Source organism: Budorcas taxicolor, chromosome 14, assembly GCF_023091745.1.
Source record: "Budorcas taxicolor isolate Tak-1 chromosome 14, Takin1.1, whole genome shotgun sequence".
NCBI classification, from domain to species: domain Eukaryota; kingdom Metazoa; phylum Chordata; class Mammalia; order Artiodactyla; family Bovidae; genus Budorcas; species Budorcas taxicolor.
Genome location: NC_068923.1, coordinates 23,413,340 through 23,438,468, shown reverse-complemented (window position 1 = coordinate 23,438,468; position 25,129 = coordinate 23,413,340). Strand labels below are relative to the sequence as shown.

The following is a 25,129-nucleotide window of genomic DNA, read 5'->3' as shown; positions in this document are numbered from 1 at the left end:
TGGGCAACTAACACAATATGACCTAGTAAACAGTCACGCAGTCTACTACATTTTATGCACCTGAATGTGTGGCAGCTAGGGAGAATGTCCTGCTCCTTCTTTAAAACCCAATTCAGACATCATCTTCTGCAAGAAGCCTATTGTGAGTCTGCATGTATCCTTAGCACAGCAGTTACTGTGATGTATTGTTACCGCCTCATTGTGGGTTTGCCTGTTCCTCTAGGCTCTAATCTGGAGGGCCAGGCACTGTGTTTTACCCGTAACTAAACCTTCAGCATCTGGCATATTTGATACATTCTTAATAAGCACTTTTGGAATGAATGAATGCATGCATGAAGGAAAGGTTGAATGGCTGTGTCAGACTATTCTTAGGGCACTGTTTTCAACCTCTTGCTACCAAAAGTCTGGTGATGCTTTCCTCCCCAAAATGGACTCCAAATTTAGACTTTGTTTACCAAATTGCATTTATCAAATAAGAAGTAGTTTGTTTTCCTACTATTCAATTAAATGCCTAGTTTTTGATCAGCCTGGGATAACAGGCATTGCCGCAACAGCTTAAGAGAATTCCAGGCAAGAGCAAGAACCTTGAAAGGCAGCTTTATGATGCTTCTCAGCATGGGGTTTTATTCAGGTGTTTGGAATCCAGAACATGAGATAACAGACGGGAAAGCACTAACCTACAGTCCTTTCTGGGACCAATGCCTGGATAAACATCAGCTTGAGTGTTTCCCATGAACCAGAATAAAGCAAAGGTTAAAGTTATCAGTGAAAGTGTGTCATCTTTTAACCCTGCTGGAGATGGAGTCTTGACATTAAGTGATAGGTAGTTGTGACTGAAATCCTGCACTGTAGGCCAGCTCGCTATTGATTGGGAAAGACCCAGAGAAGATGCCCAGCCCAGCAGGGACCTCTGTCTCTTATGCGGAGATGGCTTATCCTCTCTCCAGACTCTGGCTGCTGCCAGCCTCAAGCTGGAGGCTGCACTCCAAAGCAGGTGTGCCCAGCAGCTTCCTCAGCTGCTCCAGAGCTTCCTCCCATCACCCCTATGGCAGCATCTCCCTGAGCCTCACCTGGAGGCCTCTGTGGCTCCACTTCAAACTTGTCGCCTGCAGGGTTTGGATTGCGGAAAAGGCAGAAATTGTACGTTTTAGTCCCTAACCCATTTTCTGTGTCATGCAACGATAGGCCAGTGCGAGAAGAAATCGCCAGGAACAAACACTAAGCCTGAATAAGGGCTCTCAGGTGTACACATTAGAGCTCTTTTTTATTCTGTGCTATGCTCAGTTGTGCCCTACTCTTTGTGACCGCATGGATTGTAGCCTTCCAGGTTCCCCTGTCCATGGGAGTTCCCAGGCAAGAATGTTGGAGCAGGTTGCCATTTCCTAGTCGGGAGATCTTCCTGACCCAGGGATCGAAACCAAGTCTCCTGTATCTCCTGCATTGGCAGGTACATTCTTTTCCACTGAGCCACCAGGAAAGCTCATTTTTTTCCTTCTTAACCACACCTAACCAGCCCCCAGAAGAGAAGACTTCTTTTTTTTTAAGTTATTTTTGTGTTCTTTTTATGAAAGCTCACTTGGGAAAGCTTTGAGGTGATCTAGTCCAAAATTATTTGCTCCAGGAAGAATGCTTGTTGCATTTGAAAGTGGAACAATTATTGTTTTTTCCCCTCAAATCCACGGATGGGGAGCAGAGATTTCTTTGGGTATGCATGTCATGTTTTTCTGGTAAGAAGGTTCTAGTGAAGTGAGTGAAGTCACTCAGTCGTATCCGACTCTTTGCGACCCCGTGGACTGTGGCCTACCAGGCTCCTCCATCCATGGGATTCTCCAGGCAAGAATACTGGAGTGGGTTGCCATTCTAGGTGGTATTTATTTGGGAAAACACTGAGCTGGGGGTCCCAGGGAAAATATCCACATGGGGCTTTCCAGAACTTGCCAGGTAACAATTTTTCCTTTTGAAAACAATGGAGGTGCTAGTGAATTAGACCATTCTTTATAAGCAAGGGGTGTTAGCCAAGATTGCCACAATTTTCCCTGTCTGTACTGAGAAAAAATGAAATGTCACATTCAAATGATATACTTGATGCTTTTTCTAAAATTGGGGATATTGCTTACTTTCTCTCTCTTTAAGATATTTATCCCATCATCACCTATCTCCCAAACAAATCAAAAGAATGTTTAATGAGATCTTACTGTGGGAGGAGGTTTACAGAATACAACTACAGGAAGAGCTGAAGGAATTTTCATAATAGGCTCATAGCTTCTGCACCAGGAAACGAAATAACAAGCATCAGAATGTCCACTCTGTTGGCTGAAATAATAGTCCGGACATTTCTAGCCAGCCTGCTCCAGGATTCCAGCACCTCTCTGTAGCCTGGTTCCCTATTCTCAGTTGTCAGCAAACAATGTCAGTCTGGGGCCTGGGCTATTTGAGCCTTCACTGCTTCCCACTTTGGAGCAGAATCGGAAGTATGCAGATATTGGCTGGATGCTGCATTGGATAAGGAATAAAAAATGTATAAGCTCCTTTGTCACTTTGTGGTCTGAAATTTCAAACTGTTTATGATTAAGAGAAGAAAACAATAACCAGGAAGATATCCCAAATTCTGGCAGAATCCACAATAAACATTTACTAATTTGCTGCTGATTTGAACCCCACAAACGCACTCTTGAACTTTTGACTAACATCGATAAGGCAGATCATCAAGACAGTTTACTTATTTGGGGGTTTAGGTCCCAGATGTGTTAGGTTCCTTTCCCAGCATCCTTTGTCTGACATTAAATGCCTCATTCTTTGTTTCTTAGTTCATCCTACTAGTGGCTCCTGGCTTTGGACACAGACATGCTGGTTGGTTGCCTTTGGATTGCGTGCATGCTAGATTGCTTCAGTCCTGTCCTACTCTGTGCGACCCTGTGGACTGTAGCCTGCCAGGCTCCTCTGTCCATGGGATTCTCCAGGCAAGAGTACTGGAGTGGGTTGCCATGCCCTCCTCCAGGGGATCTTCCCAACACAGGGATCGAACCGCGTCTCTTGTGTCTCCTGCATTGGCAGGAGGGTTCTTTACCACTAGTGCCACCTAGGAAGCCCCTCCCCTTAGCTGCTGCTGTTGCTGCTAAGTCGCTTCAGTCGTGTCCAACTCTGTGCGACCCCAGAGACGGCAACCCACCAGACTCCCCTGTCCCTGGGATTCTCCAGGCAAGAACACTGGAGTGGGTTGCCATTTCCTTCTCCAATGCATGAAAGTGAAAAGTGAAAGTGAAGTCGCTCAGCCGTGTCCGACTCCTAGCGACGCCATGAACTGCAGCCTACCAGGCTCCTCCGTCCATGGGATTAGCCCTTTAGCTGAGGGCTGGGCAAATGGTCATTTGTGGCTGAATTTTTGGGCTGACCACAATTCCAGGTAATTAGGCAGAGCTCTCGAAACAAGGTTACCCGGAGCCCACAGAGGGAAACTCCAGCATTCAAGATTTTGTCCCAGAACTCTGATCCAAGGACCTCAGAGCCAGATTAACCTAGGACAAGCGGTGCCTGACACTGATTTTGTCCAGCCAGGAGCTTGTCTGGCTCTGTTTGACCCATCTGCTAACTAGTTTGGGATCCCTTAAGTCTGATTTCATCCTCTGAATTTCTCAGAAAGATGCTAATCTCACTTTGGGAATAGGATTGTACACTTGTCATTACACACTTGAGCCATTTTTAATCAAAAATAGTTGCTAAACTGCTGCAGAATTGGCTGAAGCAGAACTTGGCACGCCCATTTAGATGTGGCCACTTTGAAGTTAGATGATTTGGGGGCAAGCTGCCAATTGAATTATTAGCTTTTAAAATATCACATCCACAGTAATGTGTGGAAGAGATGTGCAAACCCCGGCTTGGACCTCATCCCAGGACTGGGTGGAGTGGGTGAGAGGGATGGTGTGGACTTAGGGAGAGAGGCAGGATTTCCCTCTGGATATGGCTCATGAGCTGGGGTGAGAGAAACCGAAACACTGATGGCTTGTTTATAAAGCCACAGGATAGGTGTGAATCAAAGTAGTCACAGCACTGAAATGACTGGGCCAAAATGTAATTGACTATGGCTGGAGAGGTGGCCACTAGCCCACTGACCAAGTGACCCTTTGTTCTGGCAGTGGATTGGGTTGGCAATCAGAAAATTTCAGGTAATAAATAAACATCAGGACCAAAGTTATTCAGATTTCTTGTGAACATCAGTGATGTAGGTTTTTCAGAGATGTTAATGCCATGGGAAAAATTAGTGTGTGTGTGTTATATCTGTGTCTTTGTTTACTTAACAGAAACTTGCAGAAAATTTAAATATAAGAATTACCTAACTTTTTATCTCTTTTAAAAGGTTCTGAAGTAACTCTTTTCATTGAGGAATATGACCTAAGTATTACATCAAGTTGTTGTTCAGTCGCTAAGTCGTGTCTGATTCTTTGAGACCCCATGGACCGCAGCACTCCAGGCTCCCCTGTCCTTCACTGCTTCCCAGAATTTGTTCAGATTCATGTCCACTGAATTGGTGATGCTATCTAACCATTACATTCTATCAAGAGTTGCTGATAAATTGCTCATATTTGGTGCTACAAGTCTATGGGTCTTATTATACAATTTATTGATTAAGTTTAGTGACTGATACTTTCCTGGATTCAGCTTCAGAGGCGCTCATATTACTGACCTTCAAGAATCCAGCCTCTAAACTTTTCAGCAGAGATGGGGTGACAGACTGGGACCCGGGACCCTTGGCTGCAGTGCTGCAATGCTTGTACCTGAACGCACCTCTCCACGACCACAAAATAGGAAGAAACTGTAAGGGACTAAAAATAACTGCGTGCATGTGCAGTTGGGGCAAATTCTGAACAAAAGATACAAAAAGACCAAAAAAGCCCAACTGCCACTTCTGAAGAGCCAGGAGCAAAAACAGGGAGTTGGTAGCAAAAGCAGGGTTCTGTGCATGCCCCCTGCACAACACCACCTAAAGGGTGGACAAACAACCCCAGCCACCCTTCTGGCCAGACCCCTGGATACATCCTTACCGTCATCCCATGTAAGGAACAAGCTCGCCCCCCACTTTGGGGAATGAGCAAGCAAGTGAACCTGCTACTTGTTCTCACTCCCTCCTGCTACAGCAGGGGCCCAGTAAAGCCTTGCCTAAATTTCTTGTCTGGCCTTTGATCAATCTCTATATAGAGGAGGCCAAGAACCCTGGGGGGTAACAATAGCAGGACAAAACTGGGAAAAGAGGAGGCTGCTCCCTGGCTTCTACATCCTCTTATCCTAACTTTTCTACCACATACTTTATTAGATCGATCCAATTAATTTAGCTCTTCTTGGCTATCATTATTCCTAATGGTTGTTTCTGAGTTTATCACTTAAGAACAGTCCTGTGTCTAAGTACTCTCAAGATATGGACACCTGAGTGGGTGCTACCGTATATGATGTATATGGAGCTCTTATCATCTCAAGCTGTGAAAAGATCCTTTAAGGGGCTAAAAGTGATACAGAAGTCATGGAGTGGGAAAGACACAATGGAATCTAGTGGTTCATAACCTGGAATTCACAGTAGTAGTTTGAAGATCCTTGAGACATGATGGTCATTCAAAAAATTCCATCAATATCCAAGGAATTAGGACTATAACTCCTTGTAAACTCCATGTGAAGTGAAAATAAGTACATACACAAATAGTCAAGATGAAGCTGGCCAGGCCAACAGAAATATCCAGGGTCTGTGCTCTGGGCTGGAACGGAATCATCTTATGATGGGACCGTTCGTTTCCTTGTGAAGAGCAGTAGCAATGGCGGGTCATGACACATATGCCGACTCACTTTAAAAAGAGGGAATGCAAATTCACTCACATCAAATGCAATTTTCTTTGTAAAGAAAAACTTTGACATATATAAATCACACGGGGTCAGAACAATGAAAGGTATTCATGGAGAAAAGATGGGAAGATCTTGACATAACTGAATGAAAAACTTTTACAGTGACACATCTCAGCCCAGCAAAACTGGCACCAAGATGAATAAAACTTAAATCCACAGCTATTTTTTCAAATTGAGGAAATAAGTAAAAAAGCAAACAAGCAGATTTTTTGCTTTCTTTTCCTACCTACCTTCACACATTTAAAATATCATACAATTATCTTCACATGTTTAAAATACTATTGGGACTTCCCTGCCAGTCCATTGGTGAAGATCCTTGGTCGGGGAAATTAGATTCCACATGCCTCTCCGCATGGTCAAAAATAAAAATTAAAAATAAACTACCACTGCGTTCATTGGGTCCAGTTCCTCAGATGTTTAGGGTTCCTGAAACAACTAGTCAATCCTTGGTGAAAGAAGACTCCAATGAGTTTAGCAAAGTTTCAGCCAACTATTGGCCATGGGGGAGCCACAGGCTATGTCTTGTGCCAACTTATAAGCTCCTTTCCAGAGCTGCAATTCCATACGAGCCACAAACTCATCTCTCCCTTTATCTTTTCCACCTCAGTCTATCTCTGGAATTTCAGAGAAAGTGGGGATATTGCGTCAAAGTTAATGGATCAAAATGCCTACTTAATCCACTCAACGCTCTCTGGATGGCTTCAAATCCATTTGCCTTTCTGAAGAGAGTGAAAAACCAGATCCCTCTAATTCCTGGCTGAACTCAGCTGCTATCTTCAGAGTTGGGACTAAGAGCAGCCTGGGGAGTTTTGTTGTCAGTACAAGCCATGTTACTGGAAGAGTACAGATGGACTTCAGGGAAATGTCCAGAACCCATCATGGTGTCTATCCCCAAAGCCTGCAGATGTCCCATCCAATGAACATCAAAGCTTAATCTGACGTTAAAAGTGGTTCAAAAGAAATTACCTATGGAGGAAAATTTGCCTGTGGCTTCCTCTATACCAAGACTGAACACAGACAATTAGATACTCAGCAGCTTGTCAAAGAAGCAGCTGACTTGGAAAACACAGCTTCCTCTTCTAGGCCACTGCCCAGTATTTCGGGCATTTTTAGGGGTAGAAACTTCAGGTCAGGGTTCTCAGAGGGAGGGGAGAAGCATGTGATTTGGTCCTCAGGAGCCGAAACCCAGGCTGAGATGATGGCCCTGTCTTTTCTCTCCTCCTGGGGTCTTGTTCCCTCATCCTTTGCTTTACTCCTGCTTGTCTGTAGATTTCAGCTTCACCTTCCCGCCTTGGGAAGGTCTTCACTGACTACCTGGGATCACTGTTCAGTTCTGCTAGAATGAGAACAATGTCACTGAGCCTGATGACCTGCTAGTAATACCACTGGACTGTGAGCTCCCAGACAGCTTGCACCTCTTTCAGCATCTCCCTGTCCTCAGCATCCAGTACAAGGCTTGGCAAATCATAGTTCTTTAAGTAGTTGAATAATCAGTGGCTGCACAAATGAGGAAACAAATGGATCTCTCAGGGGACTGACTTGCCCAAGTCAAATGCTAAAGTAAAATGAGTTTGAATTAAGACGGTTCTTTGTCTTCTGGCCTTTCATATGCAAAAAGAAGGGGCCTGCCACTTAGTGCGCAGTCCACCTTTAGAGAGAAACAGAAGGAAAGAAATCAAACCCTAGTGATCAGTATTTCTTGACAGGAGAATACAATGGTCATGTTGATTATTTTGCTTGAATGATTATTTTGCCTGAAAAATAGCAAAGTGTGATGACATTTATAAGGATGTTTGGTCCCTCCCCCCACCCGCCATTTAATCAAAATGCAATTATCCAGAACACTGAGAGAAAGGGCAGACTTCATCCCCTAGTTAGATGAAGTTTCATCTCGATAATTTTTGTTTTTGCTTTAACTCTTGCTTCTGATTTAGTATTAACATTTTAAGACAGCTCATTAGATGACAGTTATGCTAAACAGTTATACCAGGAAAACTGTAAATAAGGGGTATTCCCATTACTTCCCATCATTACAAATAATTCCTAGTGAATTATTTGTTCTCTGGGCTTTGGGTGGCAAGATTCTGAAGTGTAGATAACTCACCAGAATAGCTACAGACTTCCAACATGTGTCTGAGGCTGACAAACTGAAGGGGCAATTTTGGAGCTGAGAGAAAAGTCATGGGACCATCTAGTCCAGTTCTGCCTTTGCACAGATGAGAACCTTGAGGCCTGGAAGGCAGACGTGGTGGCCCAAGGCCTTGCAATAGTATGCGGAGAATCAGGGCCAGGACTCCATTCTCTTGAATTTCTGTTCCAGCCCTTCCCATTATCATAGGGGCAAATGTGAGGTCCTGCAGAAATTTGCCCCAAGATTAGGAGACACACAGGGCTAACTGGCTTACTATGAGAAAACGGGCCCTCAACATCAAGTCCACAAGGCTTTGATCAGCAAGGCAGTCAGATGAGAGTTTTTTCCTTTCAATGCCTACAGAAAACAGGATCTAAGAGAAGTCCCAGCTGGGACTGATAAAAATATAATAACATAAATATGCTCATATCCTGCTTTCAACCATGGCTAGCCTCACTCCCTACACATTTCTGGACTCAAGGTTCTCTAGGCTAAGTGCAACTAAATCAAATGGTTCACTTCTTGTTTTATTACTGCATAGATATGAGAGACTTTCCTGCTTAACCCTTTCCATGCCAACAATGATCACATCAGGACTTTCAGGGAGTAAGATGTTAGGGGTATTGCTAATACTACCGGGAGGAAAAGCTGGTCCTTTTCTGGAGTTTTCACGGAAAATTTCTAAATGTGCCTGCCGAGAAAGTGAGTCATCTTCAGAGGGTGAAGACATACACACGTGCACACACACACACACACGACCTTTTAAGATCGACTGACCAGGAAACAAGGTAGACAGTAGACACCTGGTATATATCTTCAGGACGTAGAGAGGAGGCAGTGCAGCCTGATTCAAAGCATGAAGGTTTCATCAGACATGACCAGGTTCTGATTTTAGTTCTGTTGTTCACTCACTATATGCCCTTCAGGGAATGAACTTATCTCTCAAATCACAATTTTGTCACTTGTAAAGCAGGCACATCAAACTGACCCAGTAAGACTGATGTGAGAATGAAACGCAAAGACTTTGAGCAACACTCCCCACATGGTACCTGACCCCAGGCTCCGCCCTTCTACTAGTGTCAGTGAGGCCATGGATGTTTATCTATGTTCCTGCTAAGGAAACGCATTTAATTTCTGTCTTGTTGTGTGGAACACAGGCATACCTTATTTTAGTGCACTTCATTTTATTGCACTTTGCAGATATTGTGGTGTTTACAAATTGAAGGTTTGTGGAACCCTGCCTCAGGCAAGTCTTTGGGTGCCATTTTTTTAAAACCGTATTTGCTCACTTGGTGTCTTTGTGTCACATTGTGGTGATTCTTACAATATTTCAGACTGCTGCATTACATTTGCTGTGATCTGTGATCAGTGATCTGTGCTGTTACTACTATGATTCACTGAAAGCTCAAGTGATGGTTATCTTTTTTAGCAAAAATATGTTTTTTAATTAAGGTATGTACATTTTTTTAAGACATAATGTTATCACACGTTTAATAGATTACTGTATACTGTTAATATAACCTGTATGCACTGGGAAACCAAAACATTGGTGTGACCAGTTTTATTGTGACATTTGCTTTATGATGGTGGTTTGGAAGCAGATCTAAAATAATTTCATTTGTGTTTGCGATCTTCACAGTGCACATATGAACTTCATGAATAATGAAAGTCAGTCTACTGTACAGAAACACCTAATATATACAACAGAAGTACCAAATCTATGCTTTCCCCGCCAGTGATTCTTTTAAAAGGTCTAGAGGAGTAATGGAAAAATGCCTAGGTTCTGATGTCATGATCAATGTGAAAAGGAGGGATGGGACAATGGTGATGATTTCTCAATAAATGGGGGAGAGAACCCAGGCTTTAAAAGGGAGTTTGCTTCTAAAAGAGTAGCTCCACCTCTCTTGGCATATCACCTGTCATAAAAATCAAGTTAAGTATATATATGGCTGATGCACTTTGCTGTACAGCAGAAACTCACACTGACATAGTAGTGTAAAGCCACTATACTCCAATAAAACACACACACACAAAATCAAGTTAAAATGATTCATGTCCTCACACAATGCACTTTATAGAGACATAAAAGCTTCAACCTTTGATATCCTCATATAAATCATAAGTAAAAATGCTGCTTGTCTAATGAATCCATTCTTGCTCCCTACAATCCATTCTCCACAGGCAGCTGGAATGATCTCTTAAACATCTAAATCAAATCATGTCACTGGCCAGCTTAAAATAGTTCTATCACTTCCCTAGAATAAGATCCAAAGTCAACCAGGTTTTCAAGCTCAGCCTCTGTCTCCTTTAACTTCATTTTGTGTTCCTTCCTTCCCCACTCACTATGCTCTAGTCACTTGGGCCTTTTTGCTCTTCTAACGCACCAAACTTTTTTTCCCACCCAGGGTCTTTGCACAAGCTGTTCCTACTATATATAATGTTCTTTTCCAGGTCATTCAAATGCAGGGTTCTTTCAACACTCATATAAAATTTTCAGAGGTCTCTTGATGTAGTAAGTCTGCAGTTATTCTATTTGATCCTTAGTCATATATCCATCTATATTTACTTCTCAGTACTTTTGTGTTTTGATTAATTGTCTGCATTCTCTACTCCCTTAAAATGTAAGCTCATGAAAGATGGGGGCCAAGTCTGTCTTCTCCTTACAGGATCCTCACCATCTCAAAGACTGACTGTTAAGCAATTGAATGAACCAGAGCTCAAGCTTACAAACAGATTTTAGTCATAGCATGGGGAAAATATGATCTTCAGAATAAGGACCCTTTTCTTATGTCTTCATTTTCATCTCAAATTTTGTCTCTGTTCTGAGAAATTCAATGACCATGTTGATGACTCACTCAACAGCCTAGCCTTGAAATTTCTTGGATATCCTCCTTGAGGTCAAAATGTTCACACTTTTGGTGTACTTCAGCTATCTACTTTTACTTTTGTAATCTTACATTTTAATAGTCCATGTATGATCATAAGCTTCTTGCCTTCTAAGTTTCCTTAATTTCATTTCACTCAGGCTCAGAGCATAAGAAACCTCACAGGTATCTGAGCCAGGGTTCATGGAGCCAGGACACCAAATCAGTGGGCAAAATGTCTGCCCATGTCAAGAGTAAAGGATAAAAAGCATAAGTGTTTAGAGTGTCCAAGAGTGGGCTGAAGCAGTTTTAGCCCAATGGGGCACAGATATAGGGGCTGGGAAGATGCACAACATTTAAACCAAGAGATTATCTTAGGCATAGATTGGGACTGAAGACTCTCATAGAGGCCAGGAATAATTCTAAGTGACTTCCCTTGCTCCTGCAAACTACTAACGGACTCCTGAAATGGGTAGTGGAGAGGGGACTGGGGTGGAGTTGGGGTTCTTGGAAATCCAGAGCTCTCTCATATAAACTTGGACAATCTGGCTTCTGACTTCACCACTGCAGCAAGTCTGCCTGTTGCCAATGTTGTTTTCCAATCCAATTCAAATTGGCAATTTTCAGTCATCCTTTAACTGGGCCTCTTGGCTACACTGGCCACTGTTGATCACATCATCCTTCTCAAAATGCTCTGCTCTGTCGGCTTCCATGATACCTCATCATCTAATCTCTACTGGTCACTTTGCTTCCTATCTGTCTCTGTCATGGGATCCTGACTCTCCTTTACCTCCATCTGGTGTTCCTGCATGTCTGTCTTATACTTTCTTACTGTTTTATTTTGCATATTCCTTAGCATGACCTCTTTCACTCTTGTGGCTTCATCTATCCTCAAATGTTACCAGACTCACATCCCTTGTGTAGTCCTTTTATGCTTAAACTCCAGAAGTGTGTGTTCAACAGCCTTTTGGATATCTCCCCTTGGACCTCTCCCAGGCTTTTAGTGTTTCCTACCATTCCAGTATTGCTTATTTTGATGGGCATGTCTACCATCCATCCTGTCAGATCCAAGCAAAAAACCAGGAAGTTAAACTTGATTGGGTCTTTTCCTTTTCTACCCACATTTATTCATTTAATCAGTTTAATTCAATCAGTTAGCAAACTGTAAACAAGCCTTGTTATTCACCAGGTATTGTTCTGATCGTGGACTCAAAAGTGATAAGGGAAACAGACACAATCCCTGTCTTCCCGAAGCATATAAACTACTGGCTGACTTCATCTCTAAAGTGTTTCTTTCCTCTGTCCCTCCTTCTCTATTATTTTAGCAGTAGTTGGCATGAAACAGATGCTCAACTAATCTTTATTGAATGAATGAATACATGAGAATGTAACTATCCAAACATCTGCTATTTATATAGCACGGATTACCACATGGCATACCGCTGTCATTAAAAATATTTCAAAGCACACTGTATGAATCAATAGAAGCTAAAACATCTGGCCAATTTAGCTAGAAAACCCCCAACAAAGCATTAGTATGTTTTGTCTGTGTTAAGCTAACACTTGGTGCTCTGGGCTTTCTGTAGTACTGACTGGGTGATTTGGCAGAGCACAGGCTCAGCCAGACCAGTCTTGATCTCTTCCAGGCACACTCTATGTCCCTGCACTGCACATATGGCTCGCTGACTTCCAGAGCTAAGCACAAGTGCATCTGTGACCATTTTAATTGACTTAGTCATTTCCAAAATGTTATTAGTACTACTTGGTTATCAGCATATCATTGGCTCTTAAGTCTTAAGACATCAAAACAAACTGAGATTACTCATCCTGAAGATGGTAAAGACAGGCAAAACTCAGGCATCTTAAGAAATATATAGTATGGTTAAACACCAAAAATAATAATCTTTGACTAATAATGACATCTTTATGATATCAGTTAAGATCATTAGGAAATTAGCAGAGAAATATTTCTAGTATTCCTATATAATTCTACCAGATCAGTCAATCATGAATTAAAACCAAGTATCTCTGCCTCTCTTTTGGGGTCTCAATTCTTAGTAGCAAGGATAGGCACACTGAGACTAGAACAATTATTAACAGAAAGTATCCCCATTTCCATAATCAGCTTAAATGGACAGAGTTTTTCAAAAGGAAAGACCAAAAATAAAAGGAAAAACATAAAAGCAAGAGAGACAACTTTATGCACAGTTACTGAGGTGCTCAGGGTGAGGTGTGCATCTTTTTAAAAATAACCAGCATTCAGGCTTAAGTTAACAATAGACAGAGGAAACAGATGGTACTTTCAGCGGGGCATGCACCAACTCCAGGAAGTATTTAAGACTGTAATTTTCTATAATAGCAAATTGTACCATGTGCACCAATTTAGGGATGGAAAGAGGTAGGTATTGAAATCAGTGATGACTTGTGTGGGCATAATAATTTCGGAGGAAAGTAAACACTCACAATAGAACACTGAAGACCTAAGGGTCGACTCTTGCAATGCATGCAGACACGATGAACCTGCATCTTTGCCCAGTGGGATGGGTTCCATGCATTGATCTACAGCTCCTTTACACAGAGCTGGAAGGAAACGGAGGTTACCCTGGCCTCATCTTTCATCTTTCAAATGCAGAAGAAAGAGGCAAGACTCTCAGCATTTTAACCTTTTCTATTTCACATGCCTTTAAGTAGACAGATTTTTCTTAATGACAAGTCAATGAGAAATGTTCAGTTCTGGGGGTTAAAATAATTAACTTCTATATGTCTTCACAAAGCTCCAGATACTATCAATTTGGTCTGTTTATTTCATAGCAGCTTCAGCTTTTCCTTGGCTCAGGAGCATGTCAGAAGCTGTTTAAAGTATTATATATGGACTTTTTTGGGTAAGTTTCTTTAAAAAAGTGCAATGAATTCACATAACTTACAAAAGGTCAACTATGTGTGCCTGGCCTAAATAATGAAAGGGAAAACCCACGTCAGAGCAGGTGATTTTGCCCATGCTCTGACCAAGCACTCTGGGCAGTGGAGCATCCCTTAAGCCACTTCAGTTCTCTTTTGATCAACCTCAGTTCTCTGGTGCTTCTCAGAGTAAGAGCATCTCACTGGGTTTAGTGTGATTCTAGTATTTGAAGATATAGTTAAAAAATTTTTGATTCTTTGATCATTTACACTTTATGTACTGACTGTGTTGTCCTGTGTCTCATGCGTTCACTGCTCAGTCGCTTTCAGTCACGTCTGACTCTTTGTGACCCTATGGACTATAGCCCACCAGATTCCTCTGTCCATGGGATTCTCCAGACAAGAATACTGGAGCAGATTGCCATGCCCTCCTCCAGGGGATCTTCCTGAACCAGGGATCAAACCTGTGTCTCCTGCATTGCAAGCGGATTCTTTACCATCTGAGCCACCAGGGATGCCCGTCCTATCTCTCATAGAAGATGCAAATCCATGCTACATAAAAATAGCACCATATTGATGGCTTTGAAATCGCTTACTACTCTTGAATGACCTCACCTTTACCTCACTTGAAGCTATTATATTTCCCAATCAACAGTGACCTTCTGATTCTAAATTTCAGAGGGTATCTCAGTTCTCTGAGCTAGCCAACTAACTGAAAAAAAAGACATTCTCATGGATTTGACCTTCCTCTTCTGTTGCTAGTTTCATAACATGAGGTTTATCTTCTCCAACATGAGGGATTCATTTTGGTAAACTGATAATCCAACTTCACATGACATTTATTTTTAACTAGGTCAAAAAAAAAAAAAAAAAAAAGAAGTGGGCGTTGAGAACCCTCTGGTATTCCTGGCATTTCCTGAAATTGACTGCTTAAGTTAATTCCATCCTGAGGATACATGTTTGATCATTTACGATTAAGATGCTCAATGGAGAAAAGGTTAAAGATGAATCGGTTTTCCCTGAGGCATCTGGGTTGGAGGTGCACATGCATTCACAGCAAACCAGAAGAAGGAAGCCAGGACTTACGTTCTGTTTCCCCACTATGTTATCGAAGGGCAGTTCAGGGCTCCAAGATCCCTCTGTGAACGTCGCCCCGCTGTTTCTCCTGTCTGAGGAGCTCACAGACTCCTTGACGATGTCTTCGGGCAAAGACAGCAGACTCTCCTCAGGCTGCTTAATTAAATAGGTCTCTATATTATGCTTCCTCAAGAATTCGTTCCTCTCTTTACCGTGACCCTCTTCCACATTATAGTCACCGTTGAGGCAGTCCAGCGTGGCTTTGGAAATGTGAATCCGCCTGTGTGGACAAAGCATAGGTTGTCATACACCTGACCTGGCTTGCAAAGGCCATCTCTGTTTTTGGTTCTTGTGCAAACCCAAAATCAGGCCTGTATATGGGTGCTGAGGAGACATGTCCTCAAGGACTGTATCTGTTCCTCTGAAAAAAAGCAAAAAGAATAAAAGAAAACAGAAATATAAGCATAAATCAATGAGCAGAGTATCTATTACCAACTTCACCCCAAGGGACCCTGTAGCCTCTGATAAATTGCAGCCCCACTGAGACACATTTAAGCAACCTTCTTTTTTCCCTCATGACTGTCGGCCTGATCTCAGTAACTTTTAAACACACGTGATTTTTTTTTTCAGTTGTGTTGATTATTTCGGAAAAAACAAGTTCTATAAATGTTGCTGAATCCAACGGCAATTATTGTCAGATTACCATGCAAATGTATACTTTTCCTATCATTTCAATTTTCACACATTTGTGCCTTATTTCTTCAGTTTATTCTAATCTTCGTAAGAACAAAGGCAGGTCTTACCAGTCCACGGGGCTACATGGAGGGATCCTTTAGGAAAACCACTGTAAGATGCGATTTCCCCTGTAATGTGTATGTGAAAAGCAGAAGAGAACAAAGCTGTGGATATGTGTGGGCTAGGCTCACTCACAAGGTAACAGACTTGTATCAGCCATCACAGTCCAAGATTCTAGTTTCTTTTTTTAGCCAAGCAACAGATGACATCAAGTGCTTTAAAGATCTGATGTGAATCTTGGGAATGTCACATGGTAAATCCTTCCGGACAAAAGTTTTTCTGTTCTCGTCACTAACTGAATCTGACTGCTTGTTGTGCTCCACTGTGGTCTGGGCAGACTCGCTTGTTGCTTACAAGCACAGACACTTTGGCCGGGTTGCTTGCATTGAAGCCCTAGCTCTACCACTTGCTAGCTGAAAGATCTTGGGCAAGTTATTTAACATGTCTAGGTGTCTATTTTCTCACCCATAAAAATGGTAAAAATAATAGTATTCATTTCTTAGGGTCATCACAAGTATTGTAAGAGTTGATTCATGTAAGGCAGTCAAAACAGTTCATGGCACACTACACATGCTACAAAAAAAAAAAAAAAAACCACTTGAAGTACTCTTTAGAATGGCACTATTTTATTTCTGTTGTTTATTCCATGCCTCCTCAATGCTTATGGGATATAGTATATGTTCTGAACAAGATCTATAAGGCTTCTATTCTGTGAATCCTGCTTCTTCAAGGCTCATTCGCTGACACTCTCTCCAGCTAATCAAGTAATTGGCATGTCCTCAAATTCAAGGTGCTATTTCACACCTGCTAAACTCAGAGCAAGCCATTCTCCTTGCCTAGAATGCTCACCCCACATTCCTGATTCAGCACAAATTCATTTCTCTTGGCTGACTTCAATGCTCTTGAATATATGAATGAATGAATAATGTAGATACTTAAGACTTTGCTTGGCTTCTGGATTCTAGAAACAATATATCCAAGGAAACAATTTTTTAAAATGACTTTTCCAAATGCGTTTTACTTAGTACTATCTCTGCTTCTCTCTGTCACCCTTCTTGCTTACAGAGAAAATAATTCACTGCAAAGACATATAAAGAAATTGCCAACAATGCATTTCTGACCATTTAAGGTAGACTCTGCACATTTTCCAAATAAGTATTCTTGTATACAGTCATTGATGTCAAAGGTGAGGTAAAATACAAGCAGGCTTCACTTTATTGTACTTCCCTTTTATTTTGCTTCACAGCTATTTCATTTCTTTTTAAATACAAATTGAAGGTCTGTGGCAACCTTGCACTGAGCAAGTCTATCAGAGCCATTTTTCCAACAACCTTTACTCACTTTATGTCTGTGTCATGTTTTGGTAATTTTTGAAACATTTCAAACTTGTCCACTATTGTATTTGTTATGATGATCTGTGATCTTTGATGTTATTGTCGCAAAACGATTACACCTTGCTGAAGGCTCAGGTGGTGGTTAGCATCTTTTTAGCAAGAAACTATTTTTTAATTGAGGTATGCGTGTTTTTTTAGACGTACTGCTATTGCATCCTCAATAAGCTATGGAATAGTGTTAACATAAATTTTATGTGCTGAGAAACCAAAAACTTGGTGTGATTTGTTTTATTGGGATATTTGCTTTATTGTAGTGGTCTAGGATCCAGTTTGCAGTATCTCCAAGGTACATCCATGTTAAAAATAAAAGCATGTGAAAGCTCTTTTGAGCTCTCTAGAGAAAAGTGCTAATTACAAAATATTTTCATGATAAATTTTGTTAATATATAGGAATTCAGCTCAGTAGTATTGAACTAGGAGAATAAAAAAGTTGTTTCACCTTCCATGAACTAAAAAGGTGTCCCAGTCTTTCTCAGATCAGTCTCAGAGCTGGGTGCTTGAAAGCTTTTTCTCGCAGGCAAAATGAAACTCTTGGAAGTATTTTATAAAGTCCGATGGCTGATTTTCTTTAAAAATAATCAAGTTACACACCAACCCCATTTGGTATTGTCTCTGGATTCTACATTTGATCATTCTGTGGTCAGTGCTAAGGGGGACTAATATTTACATATCCTAAATCAATAGTATGTTTCCCATAGTGAAAGACACCCTTCTCATCATTTACTATGATCCTTCTGCTGAAATTTTAATCAATATTTAAATGCTTTGATAGAAATGGAATTTCAGGGGCTCATTTTCATCCTTGCTACTATCTGGAGCTTTGGAGTAAGACATTTGCAGCTGAGGTCTGGTGATTACATTTCCCTGTAAGGAAATAAATCAGTTCTCAGACAATATTCTCATATATTGGTTAGGTAAATCTGACAGTTTCTGATAATTTTAAATGCCATGACATAATAATAATAGTCATGATGGTAAATAAGTTCTAACAGATGGGCAACACTTATTTTGCATAAATGTTATTTTGTACCCAAATGTAGTCTATCTGCTTTGTTCCAGGAATCATCTAATTTCCATTCCTTCCAACAACCGCAGGTGATAAAGCATTTTCCCCCCTCACTTTGCTGACAGTGAAACTGGCTCAGAGGCAATGAGTAAGTAACTGGACCAAAGTCCTATGAATGGGAGAGGACAGTGCTGGATGGGGATTACAGCTTTCACCTTCAGAGTCCTCCCAAGACCCACAGCTACATCACATAGTCATTACTACAACAATAACCACAATTACTTCCCGAGCAAAGAACTTTATATACATTGCTTCACTTAACTAAAAGTTCAGAGCAGCAGCAGCAGCAGCGCTTGGGAGTTTGTTAGGGAGGCACATTCTTTGTTCCCATCCCAGACATGTTGATTAGAAACTCTGAGGATGGGCCCAGCTACTGGTGGTTTAACAAATTACGTATGGATTTTGCATGACTCCGGGGAACAGACCACCAACCATTATGCCATGGTGTTGTAGGCCTCCTTCCCTTCTTCCTATGTTCCGTGCATCATACTCGGCACTGCACACACAATGAGGGGCTGCAGAGTCATAATAAAGGACAATCTTGAGCAAACGGGACTGATAAGTCAACAATGGGAGACAGTGATGGGCAGGGAGACCCTTCATAGTCATGTTCATGTGACATATTTCATTTCTTTGAGCCTCAGTGTCCCCATTAAAACAAGGAAGCTACTATTTACTATATGGAGAGATCAAATGACATGATGTATTCATGGTATTTAGCAGGCTGTCTAGTGCATAAAAGATACTTGACATGGGTTTAGAATGGGGGGGCTATCTCTCTCACTGAAAGGAAAAGTAAACTGAGTTTTATCCTACAAAAGAGGAGGGGAAATAACAGACATTAAAATAGCAGAAAAAGCGAAACAATGTCAAATCATGGAATGTTCAGAGACATGTCTGAGTTTTCAAAGGAAGGTTAAGGTCATACAGAAGGTCAGTAAGTCTTAACCCTGGCTGCCCATGAGAATTGCTTTAATAACTTAGATGAGATTTTGCACAGATTCTGCCTGACATGGACTGGTATGAGGTCAAGACACCAGGATTTTTAAAATGCTCCTGTGCTCTTTCCAATGCGAAGTCAAATCTGAAAGTCAGTGTTTTACAGGACTGAGTCCAGAACACCTGAGTGTCCTCACTGCCTCTGACAGATTGTCACTAAACTTTTGGAGCCAATATTTGCATGATGTTTTAAAGTTCTGCGTCCTCCAAAATAATTGTTTCTTGAATATATGTACTTCTGAATTCTGCACATGAGAAACCCACTGTCACAAAGTGAGCCAATGATAAGTGTTAAGCAAGGAGAGGGCTTTGCTTTGGCTTACCCGGGGATTCCTCCAGATTCAAGTTTGTTCGCAATGTCCACATCCCAAGACCAGACATCAAACTGCCACTTCCGAAGACCCAACACGCCACACAGCACCGAGCCCGAGTGGATTCCAATCCGCATGTCAACATCGTGCTTCGTCCTTGATCGCACATACCTGATGACATAAGTGAATGAAGAGACAGACGTCAGAGGCCAGAGTGGCCATCTTGGCCTTGGTGGCAGTTTGGGTCTTGCTTACTCCATAAGTTCATTGCTCATTCACGTGGCCACCTCTTCCACGAAGACTTCTTGGATTTCCTGATAACTAGAAAGATACCCTTCCTTCCCCAAACTCCACTAATTTTTAATCTGAACTTCTAAGGGTCTTTATCACCTTTCTCCCCAAACCTGGTCATCCTATGTTACTTCTCAGGGAATGACAACCCACTACTGCACAAACCTGTGATAGATTACAGACTCTGCACTTCATTGAACACTCCATTTCCAACCTAAATATTTTAACTTTTATTCCATTTCCTTCTCTCCATTCCTTATACTAACATTCTAGTTCAGGTCACTATTAAGCTTCAGTCTGGAGTTCCCTTACAGCTCAAGTTCCACATAGCTATCTACAAGACAAAAGTGACTGTCACTCCATCACTCCTTGTCTAAAACTCTTTCCTGACCTCCCAACCCCTTAGAGCAGTGGTCTCCAGAGTAACTTGCTCACATCCCAGGGCTAAGCCGGGTCAGCTGTTGGGATGTACAGACAATCACACAACTTCCCTCCATAGCTTTTGTTTTTATCTTTACCAGAATTCAATATATGGATTGATCTTAGGGACTTCACAGGGTCTGTGTCAGACTGTCCTCTGCTTGTAAGTGTGGGGGAGGCATCTTGAAAAGAGAAGATTTCTTCCATCAAGGGCTGCCTCTGGGTATAGCCATCCCTTCCTCATTTTCAGAGTATTTCCAACCACTTCAGTTTAAGAGTTAAAAGACGTCATTTAGGTAGAAAGAAATTCCAACAGTAGAATATAATACTTTAAAATAGAAGAGCTAGAAAAATCTTCACTGCCATAAAGAAATCCAATGGTTTGGAGTAATGAAGTAATCCAAAGTTACTTTACTTCAAAATGCTGAAAGGAGTTGTCAAATTTAAATTTGGACTTCCCTGATGGGTACGGTGGGTAAGAATCCGCCTGCCAATGCAGGGGACATGGGTTCGCTCCCTGGTCTGGGAAGATTCCACGTGCGGTGGAGCAACTAAGCCAGAACTACTGAGCCCGAGTTCTAGAGCCCACAAGGCACAATAACTGAAGTCCGCATGCCTAGAGCCAGTGCTCCACAGCAAGAGAAGCCACCAGTGCCTCTCTTCATCACAATGAGAAGCCTGCCCTCTGCGATTAAAGAGTAGTCCCCACTTGCGTCAACTAGAGAAAGCCCATGCCCAGCAACAAAGACCTAGTGCAGCCAAAAATAAGTAAATAAATAAAGATGACTTATCTTTATGGCAGCTTATATGATCAACATTGATCATACAGATAAGCAACAAGGATATATTGTATAGCACATGGAATTATAGCCATTATCCTATAATAATCATTATTGGAGTATAATCTGTAAAAATACTGAATCACTATGCTGTATACCTGAAACTATTATTGAAGGAGGCAACAGACAGAACAGGCTCCATCTTGAAAGCAGGACTCCTTCTTGGACCAGACTGTGGACTTTGAGCTATATGCCCAGTATCTATGGAGAGGCCATACCAACTGGAAAATCAGACCCCCAGGATGGAACAGCCCCAGGGCTCGTACCTAGACTCTCCATCGCCTAAAAGAATACCCTAATTATCTGTGTAACCAAATAGAATCATACATTCTATTATGCTTATTGGAGTATGACCACAGGCCTATTGATATTTGTCCACTCTTAACTACCTAGGCTTAAGGCATAGGAATCACGGGTTAACTTTTATTGTATCTTTCTTTTCCTTTGTTCAGACTAGTTTCAGAGAATCTGGGGAGGTGGGTTTGAGCACGTACACTTAAGGTATATAAGGTTTTCATAAAAACTGGTCCGGGTCCTTGGTTAAGAGGAGACTCTGCCTCGGGCCCGCCGGTGTAATAGACTGCACCCCACTATCTGCATTGTCCTTCTGAGTGAGTTTGTTTCCCGGAACGCGTGGCTACAACATTATGATATTGTAAATCAACTATACCTCAATAAAAAATAAATTAATGTAAAAAATAAAGATGCTTTATCCCTTTTTATTTGACATGAAAGTGAATATTTGGGAAAAAAACCCCAAACTTTCTTAATTTGTTTATCCAAACTGAAGAGGATGATTTAAGAAGGAATGAGAAAGTAACCGCTTTTCCTGAGAAATTCACGCTCTGAAGAATGAATTTTGAAAATAGAAGTTTGGAAATGTCACCTTCTCTTTGGGAACCTGACTGTCAAACATGTTACATCAACTATCAAAATTCTCAGAGAGGGAGTTCCTTGGTGGTCCAGTGGTTAGCAGGCTTTCACTGCCGGGGCCCAAGTTTGATCCCTGGTCAGGGAACTAAGATCTTGCAAGCTGGGTAGCGGGGCCAAAAATACTCTCAAAGATGCATATTTACTAATGTCAGGGATAAAAAAGTTTTCCTTTCCCCTTCTAGTTTCTTCAGACTGCTCTAAAAATTAAATTGACATGAGACAGAGTAACAGTAAAAAATCAAATTTAATTACATACACCCAGGACTGTTGGAGAAGACTCCTGAGAGTCCCTTGGACTGCAAGGAGATCCAACCAGTCCATTCTAAAGGAGATCAGCCCTGGGATTTCTTTGGAAGGAATGATGTTAAAGCTGAAACTCCAATACTTTGGCCACCTCATGAGAAGAGCTGACTCACTGGAAAAGACTCTGATGCTGGGAGGGATTGGGGGCAGGAGGAGAAGGGGACGACAGAGGATGAGATGGCTGGATGGCATCACCGACTCGGACGTGATTTTGAGTGAACTCAGGGAGTTGGTGATGGACAGGGAGGCCTGGCATGCTGCGATTCATGGGGTCGCAAAGGGTCGGACACGACTGAGCGACTGAACTGAACTGAACTGAGGACCTCCCAAGAAAAATGGCATCCCAAGACAAATTAGAGAATGAAGGCTTCTATGAGGAGAGAAGGGATGAAGAGGAAAAGTTAAAATTTTACATAATCTCCTTCTTCTGCCTCTGTAACTCAGCTTGCCCTTTGCAAAGTCTAGATCACGTAGGTCACGAAGTCTCAGAAAGTGGGGACTTTAGGAATTGGAGTTTATCTCACTCACCCTTTTCCTGCTCTTTGCAATCGCCCAGCCCCTGCAAACCTGCTTAATCATGCCTCTCCAGGTCAGGCATCCCCCTCCCCCTCTTTTTAAACCAACCTATTAACAGCTGGTGTTGCCCACTGTAGTCTGTCTACAGAAACTCTGTAACCTCTTTGTCCGGGGCTCAGAGCATGGAGTGTTACCTCCTTTGGGCCCGCCAGCATAATAAACCTGAGTTCCCGGATTCTCCCCGTGTGGTGCTTGGTTTCTCCAGTACTGGCTTCTTCCACTTGGGAAGGGGAGAGGAGTTTGGGACTTCAAAGGGGAGGAGAGCAATTTACATGAAGATGGGAAAGAAGTGTTTGGTAAACAAACATTTGCCAGGCTTTGCAAAGACAATGGGACACAGAGAGAAGTTTGATCAAATAGGACTTGCTAAGTTTTCCCCAGTTTAACATGTTTAGCTCCTATTCCTTGTAGTATCTCTGAGGCCAGGTCTCTTCCTGGAATGGGGCCAGTTTAAATTCTTTTAGGCAGTCAAAAGGAGGAGGTAAAATCTCTTCCTGAGGCTTTTGTTTCTTAAAATCCACCTGGCAGAGCTTCCCTGGTGGTACAGTGGATAAGAATCCCCCAGCCAACGTAGGGGACATGGGTTCGATCTCTGGTTTGGGAAGATTCCACGTGCCACAGAGCAACTAAGCCCGTGTACTACACTACTGAGCTTGCACTCTAGCGTCTGTGCTTTGCAACAAGAAAAGTCATGGCAATGAGAAGCCTGTGGACCACAATGAAGTTTAGACCCTGCTCACCACAACCAGAGAAAATCTGTGCTTAGCAATGAAGACCTAGCACAGTAAGAAAAAAAAAAAAAAGCCCAAAACAAAAACAACAAAAATAACAGCCTAAAATAATCTTCATGCCAAACAGACACATTTTGCATTTTGGGGTGGCAAATTTTGCTCCCTTATGGTAATCTATTTTGAAATTTTCCAAGTACAGAATTATGGTAGACTTTGAACCCGTTTGTTAAAAAATATAAAAAACCTATTGCCTCATGATGAGTTTGTATGAATAACTCACAAACATCAGAGAAAAAAAGTAAGGTTGGGAACTTCCCTGGTGGTCTTGTGGCTACAACTCCATGCTGCCAATGCAGGGGACCTGGGTTTGGGCCCTGGTCAGGGAACTATATCCTACATGCCACAACTAAGACCTGCATGCTGCAACTAAGACCCAGAGCAGCCAAATAAGTAAATATTTTTCAAAAAGGAAAAGGTATGGCAAACCTTGTATAAGGCTTTGTCACAAATGACTTAGAAAACACAACCAAGGGTGCAAATACACCTCCAGGATCTGCCTGTCTTTATAAGATGTATATTTCTCTCTGATGGAGCCAAACACAGAAATAAACTGAATTTGAAACCCAACTCTTGCATTTCTGTATCATAAACTATTAAGGTGAAAAAAAATCAGTTATGTTCAAACCCACTGCTCTCACCAAAAAATGATGACAGCTGAAAGATTTTTGCACTATCAGTGAACTTTAAATATTTGAAAGTATTGTTTATTTCATCAGTATCATTTACAATCCATCTCTCATGTGCATTTTATAGTATGTGCTTTTAAATGTATGAATATAATGATAGAATGGACAATAGTACAATTTCTAGATTATTATGATCACTTTTGATAGAGATAGGGGATCAAAATATTCAGAAATCACTGGCCTGTGAGATAAAATGGAAAATTCCTGGCCTGGCACATAAAATCCTTCATGAGCTACGTGCATCTCAATTATCAGCCTCATTTCTCAAGCATACATCAGACTCCAGACGTCCAAACTGCAAAGTCACTGCCTGAAGCCTGGGCCCTCCTCTCCCAGTCTGGAATGTCCATCCCCTCCCTTCAGGTGACGTCTGGATTACGTGCTTTCCCCAGTGTTTGTACTGCATCCCATGTGAACAATAACTGGGATGCTGTATTGTAATCATCTCTTCCCTCTGCTAAGTCACTTCAGTCGTGTCCGACTCTGTGCGACCCCATAGACGGCAGCCCACCAGGCTCCCCCATCCCTGGGATCCTCCAGGCAAGAACACTGGAGTGGGTTGCCATTTCCTTCTCCAATGCATGAAAGTGAAAAGTGAAAGTGAAGTCGCTCAGTCGTATCCAACTCAGCGACCCCATGGACTGCAGCCTACAAGGCTCCTCCATCCATGGGATTTTCCAGGCAAGAGTACTGGAGTGGGGTGCCATTGCCTTCTCCGTCTCTTCCCTCTACTGGATTCTAAACATTGGTGGTGTAGACTTTGCATGGTTCAATTGCCACCCACCCCTCTTAACATGGTACTGGGTTTGGAACGTGGCCCACACTTAATGGATGTTTACTAGATGGAAAAATGGATGGGTGAATGGATG

General features: G+C 41.9%; 1 protein-coding gene across 1 annotated transcript in view; it reads right to left on the bottom strand.

Annotated features, from left to right (window-relative positions):
• The window catches only part of ADCY8 (adenylate cyclase 8), a 232,153-nt gene that overhangs the window by 90,987 nt on the left and 116,037 nt on the right, over positions 1-25,129 (bottom strand). The window contains exons 6-7 of the mRNA XM_052651651.1: positions 19,434-19,592; positions 14,866-15,136 (exon numbers count right to left, since the gene is read on the bottom strand). Coding sequence (XP_052507611.1) covers positions 14,866-15,136; positions 19,434-19,592 — 430 coding nt within the window. The remainder of the gene's footprint in view (positions 1-14,865; positions 15,137-19,433; positions 19,593-25,129) is intronic.